Below are 6,080 nucleotides of genomic sequence, written 5' to 3'. Positions count from 1 at the left end.
GGTTGCAAGATTGGTACCAAAAATTGAAAGTAGGATTCAATATATGCCATTGGATGCACTTGATAGGTGATCAAAGCTTGTGGTGCCTTTTTGAGGATTCAAAAAATGATCAAATGTAGTTACTTAGTTGGCAATTTGAAAGCTTTTTATTGGATATAATTTTGACTTTTTGGAACCTACTAGATCAAGTGTAGAAATCTTTAAGTGAAGTGAAGCAAAAAGAAGCAAAGAATGAGGTTAAGGATGCAAGTTAGTTGAGTCACAAGACTTTAGAAGATGTGGTAGCTAAGCTGGATTTTTCTTGCATTTTGATTGGTTAAACCACCTCACATTTACCTATAAATATGAAGGAGTGGTTGGCATTGAGGAGACTTTTACCATTTTTTTCTGGATTTTTCTCTTCAAACAATTTCCTCTTTATTATTTTAAATGATTGTTTGAGAGAAATCTATATTTACTTTCTAGCAAAATTTACTTTTCTTGCCTTTACTTTACATGTACTTTAAGAATCTTTCAATAAAAATTCATTTTCTTTTAAGTTTTCAAGTTCAATTTATTGCAATTTCTCTTGTTTTTCAGATCTATTTGACGAATCACGTTTTTGACCTAATTGCAATTTTTCCATTGAAACTCTATCAATTCTTATGAGTTTAAATCTTTTTTTTTTTTTTGTGGATTCTTGATTTACTGTTTTACAAATCTAAAAAACATCACAGTCAAATTCAATTTACAAATTTCCAAAGAAATCTTTAAAGTTTCGATTAGATCTAGAAAGTGAGCTAAAGCTTGAGTAAGTGAAAACACTTCACGTTTTGGATGTATGGTTTGCAATTTCTTTACTTTGCACTCTTTAATTCATCAATTCACTTGTTAAATTTTATTTCATTGCATTTAAATTCATGCATTTCAATTTTATTTGGCTAAATTTTCTTATAATTGCTTTGTTTTTGTTGTTCTTGCACTCGGGATGTAATTGAATTCAACGAGCTAAATTTTTTATTATTTCATGCAATTTCTTTGTTGATTTAGGTAGCAACCTCAGCCACAAAGAATAAAGTTTTTAATAATAGAAAAAAAATAATCATTCCATTTAATTATGAGTAAAAACATCCTCAAAAATCTGTCAAAATGAAAATAAAAAGGTGCAATATTGGAATTTGCTATCCGGAGAATTTTCCAAGCAACTCTTTAACACACCAAACCGGCCTCTTCAAGCAGGATGACATTCCCAATTGAACCTAACCTAGAATATCATAGGGCATCAGATGGCATCCCAATGTTTAAGCACAGGCAACAAGCCAATGTAAAGCATGTTCAAGAGCACAATCATACCTGTTACCATACCCATGTGCTGGGCTTGGATTCTGATCTAGACCTTTGAGCTAAGAAAGTAATGTTGGCTTACTATAACATAATGAATTCAAAGCTGCTTCTCAAATAGCAAAACCTTTCGACTGTATTTCTTAAAGGATAAACTAAGATTTGCCTTTTCTAACTCAAAGAGCTGCAACTACTTCCCAGGAAAAGAACAACAAAGTAGGAACCTGTACAAATATGTGTACGTGTGTGTGTACACACACAAACACACACATATATTTTGAGTGGTAATACTAAGCTGAGATTTTCACAGATGTCATGCTCAAATTCAAACAGTCTGAGGCACTTCAGTGGCATTCTCCCCCTGAAATGGTTGAGTTTAGGTAAAGGCACCAACCAAAGTGATAGACCAGCAAAAAGAAAATATTGAAACCAATAATTAGCAGAGCAAACCCACATGATTCAAAATTCTTACTGAATACCCTTATTCAATGTTCAAGCATTTAAAAAAGCCACAATAGTGTATTGTGCTAAGCATCAAAAGTTTAATAAATGAACTATGCTACGAACAACCCATCAGTTAACAGCTTGCAGATGCAAGTAGATGAAGAAATAGCTTTATGGATCACCAAAGCAATAAACAGATTAAATTGAACATGGCAAAGGGGACCACAAACAGTGTTGCCAAATCCACGTTAAAACAGACAACAAAAGCAGCAACAGCAATGCAGAAACCATGCAATTACAGCACTGCCTTCCAAACTTATAAAACCACTGTTTTTTCAACAGTTACAGCTGCATAATTTACATAGATCACTTATATAAATTTATCAATCTATCTACTAATATTTTTCAACCTTGAAATGAATGGAGATACATTTGTGACTGGTTCTAAGCATTGGATTTTCATTTATTTATTTATTAGTTTCTGTTGATGCAGAATAGAAATAAGCTAATTGAGGGATTAAACTATAGAAGATTTTGTTTTGTTACTGTGTTGTATTGAATGTAATTGTAATTTTATACATAATTTAGAATTTTTTATTGTTTAAGCTAAGTTTTATATTAATTACTGTTTTGCTTATTTTCCAAGCATTAGGATTCTATTATCTATTTGGTATCATGTATTTATTAGGATTTAGGGCTTAGCTTATAACAACTATGTAATTTCATTTTCAATAGCATAGGTCTAATATAGAAGTATTATAAAAAATTCCCACCATGGTGTGTGATGCAATCAACCTTGGTGTGATTCCTTAGAAACCCCAAATGTGATGCTTAGTGAAGACTTTCCACGAGGCAATTAACTATTTCCTCATTCAAAAGAAAAGCTTAGCATGTGTGCCATTTAATAGCACTCAAGGGATCTCGACAAACAATGGAGCCATGAAAGTAGAGCTGAAATCTCTTGCTAAATTGGCGCAAATCTGCTTCCAAATGAGGTTTCATGCCAGGACGCTTACCAGCAGAGTGCATGGTGTAGGTATAGTTAGGTGCTTTCACACTTGAAAACATTGAACTCAAGAAGCACTCAAATAATGAAACCACTGGTTCATAAGGAAAGGGCTGAATAAAATGGTAGGACCATAGTGAAAGGGGCAACAATGTGACAACATTGAAGGGACTTAAGAGAGAAAACAGGCATCCATACAATGGGAGAACAAAGGGTATATTTCTCCTTTTTCTTTTATTAAGTTTTCTCTATTATCTCAAGAACTCTGAACAAAAAATTTTCCATTTATCACCTAGCTATCCTACATCAGTCACAAAGATGCAAGGTGGAAAGAAGCTACTTTGAAAGATTTAACTATTTAGAGATTTTATTTGGTGTTATTGATGTATTTTATGACCTTAATTAATTTTTCATATTGTTTTAGATTTTTGTATTATTAAAGCTATTTTATAGAAGTCAACATGTTGCTTATCTTTCAAATATTAGGCTTCGGGGTTATATTTGGAATTTGCATTTAAGGTTTAAGGCTTAGCTCATAAGTTCGTAATTTATATTTTAATAAATGTGGTTTTAATATAAAATTATTCAGAAAACGTTCAGCATTACTGCTCTTATTATCCAAAAAGGCAATCAGCCTTCGAAGTGACTCTTAAGAAGCCATAGAAGGAAATTTCTTCTCCTCCTTTTCTCCATTCAACATTCTCTGTTGCTTTAAGAACTCAGATTAAAAAAAAAAAAAAAAATCTTCAGAAACCTTATTCAAATCACTATCCTAACAAACAGTAAAACAGGCAACAAATTTAACGCTTTGTACTATGTTACAATGTAATTATGATAGCACATAATGTTTAAAAGATAATTTAAAGAAACAAGCACTGCAATTTCCAAACAGTGTCATCATACAAGGATTAGGAAGTGCACCAATAAACCATTCGGAGAGGATAAAAGAAACTATCTGCTTAGAGGAATGGTGAAGCACACACCACCAGCATCACCAGACTAACTTGATGTTGATGGTACTCAGAAGAAAATCAGAGTAATACTAACATTCAAAACTTTTAAAGGATCTGGCCAAAAATACTTTTCTTTGATAAATAGCAGCAACCAGTTAATTCCTATCAGAAATTAGCCAGAATCTGTAATTTATTTTCTTTTTTACATTGTTGCAGTAAATAAAATCTAATTCTTTTTTCAAGCTGACAATCAAGAAAGATAATGCCAGTAACATTCAACAATCAAGCCAAATAAGCAGAAAGCTTCCCTATAGCAAGTCAATATTCAACTTTAGGACACTCCGTTAACAAGAATGGACATAAATAGCCCTTGCAGAAAAAACACTATATAATACTCTCAAACAATTAAATGACTCCCAGATAGTATTACCATCAAAATTTAAATCTACATAGAAATTAGAGAGGGACATATCTCTCAATTGAGCTATCTAGAAGAGCTACTAAACCTATTGCAGAAGGAAGTTTATGACGCTGCTAAAAGAGCTGTAAAGCATAGCTCTGATGAATGAGAATGTCAGTGGACAGTCTAAGGGAAAAGAACAGACAGATGCTTACATCAATAGCCCGAAGAGTCCTGACAGGCTGTGGCTTTAGCCAATAAACTTCAGCACCAGAAGCAGATACATTTCCACCGATAACATCATTATGACCCTGGGAAAGGGAAATCAAAATTTACAAATCATATAAAATTCTCAAGTAGTTAGGATTAACAGAGAAGAAGGGTTACTACCAGAAAAGAGTTTCTGTTGTGTTGCTGACGGCCTTCAAAGAGAGAAGTGTAATAAGCGGGATCATAGATGGCGCCTCCCAAAGCGTCATCAGAGTCATTGTGAGAGCATTGTCTAAGTATGGAATTGGAAGGAGTTGCAGGGCTCAGAAAACTATTTCTCAAATCAAAATCAGGGTCTCGCGGAGCGGTAGGACAGTCTACATAAGAAACTCCCAGCCTATAAATTTGAATCCACAACAGCGACGACCAGAACCTCACACAAAACCCCATGATCTCCATCACAAGCGTTAGTCTGACAGAGAAGATGAACAACATTCCGCGACTCTCCCGCTCGCTCTCGCTCGACATGTTCCAAATATCGTGGGAAAAGAGGATGAGCCACGAAATGTCGAGCAGAATGGCGCAGACGAGCAAAACCGCGTAGGTTCGGCCTAAGCTCTGACTGCTGCTCTCGATGGCCACCAAAGCGAACAACGCTATGCCCAAATTGATCAGCAACACACCGTTGTATAATGCGCCCAGGGATCCGATCAAGGCGCATCCAATCTGACCAATCAAATCAAAGCTTTTACAAAGAGAGAAAGAAACCCTAGAAATGCTAATAGTATTATTTTTTTAACACAAAAAAAAAAAGAAAGAATTACTTGGATGTAAATGAGGATGACTGCCAAATACTGAAGCCTATCATAATCGCGAAGACAAGCGTGAATCCCATCTCTCAGACTCTGAGAGCAACAATAAACCATCATCTGCTGCGATTCATCCAATTTGATTGTGTCCTGAAAGCAATCTAACAAAAACCAACTGTTTTTTTTTTTTTGTGTGTGTTTGTTTGGGTTTGGCGGAACTACATTGAAATGAAATAAAAAGATCAAATAAGCTCAAGACCTGTTGAAATCCTAGTAAATTAGTTTTAATGGAAACAGGGCGACCACTTCCTCTCCTTTTTCTTTGCTCGTTTTAAACTAACTTTTTCCCTCATTCTCTTGATCTCTTCACTCTTTTTCTATTTTTTTTCTTTTTCGAAATTAGAAATTAACTTTGTTTATATATGCTCTTATTTCAGATTGAACATTAGGTATAAATGCTAAATAAAGTAAACAGACTGTTTATTCCTATTAGTATTATTTTGTATAAATATTCGGAAACTAAATGCCTCTCCAAGCAAAGCTGGGTAATATTTTAATTAATATAAAAATTAAAAAAGAATAATAATAGGCGCTGCTTACAGATCCTGACGAATCTGGCTAGGAAACCGTCCTTTCGAATGAAAATGTCCGTATTGAATTGTTTAGGCTTTTTTGAGTTCATTTGTTTTGTTTGATTAAACATAAATTTGTGAATTTTATCTAATACTTAAATAAGAAATTCAATTTTTTATCTCAATAAGTGTAATATAGTGATATTATTGATTAACGAGAGATTAATCTAAATAAGAGAAGAAAGAAATAAATCAAAAGAAAAGAATATTAAGATTAGTGAAAAGAAAATATGAGAGTAAGAAAATTGTCACTTTTCATTTATGCCGAAAATGAGCATATACATGACAATTATAATTAGTGAAATA

At 33.5% G+C, this 6,080-nt stretch overlaps 1 protein-coding gene across 3 annotated transcripts; it reads right to left on the bottom strand.

Moving 5' to 3' along the window:
* Positions 1-1,069: 1,069 nt before the first annotated feature.
* On the bottom strand, positions 1,070-5,537 carry LOC111302803 (uncharacterized). Of its 3 annotated transcripts, XR_002691651.2 has the most exons (5): positions 5,158-5,537; positions 4,514-5,059; positions 4,339-4,434; positions 1,333-1,681; positions 1,070-1,243 (listed from the first exon to the last, which is right to left on the bottom strand). XR_002691651.2 is itself a non-coding variant. In XM_022898643.2 (4 exons), exons 1-4 carry the CDS (start codon positions 5,260-5,262, stop codon positions 1,646-1,648), a joined length of 783 nt encoding a protein of 260 aa, XP_022754378.2. In that variant the 5' UTR covers positions 5,263-5,480; the 3' UTR covers positions 1,070-1,645. The 3 variants fall into 3 exon arrangements, 2 of the variants coding, with proteins under 2 accessions (XP_022754378.2, XP_022754377.2); XM_022898643.2 differs by having other exon boundaries at positions 1,070-1,681; positions 5,158-5,480; XM_022898642.2 differs by lacking the exons at positions 1,070-1,243; positions 1,333-1,681 and having other exon boundaries at positions 3,976-4,434; positions 5,158-5,531.
* Between the last annotated feature and the right edge of the window lie 543 nt (positions 5,538-6,080).

The sequence above is a fragment of the Durio zibethinus genome, chromosome 13, assembly GCF_047325235.1.
Source record: "Durio zibethinus cultivar Kanyao isolate XHJ-2024 chromosome 13, ASM4732523v1, whole genome shotgun sequence".
NCBI lineage: Eukaryota > Viridiplantae > Streptophyta > Magnoliopsida > Malvales > Malvaceae > Durio > Durio zibethinus.
The sequence above is the reverse complement of the archived record's forward strand: the minus strand, read 5'-3'. Positions and strand labels throughout refer to the sequence as shown.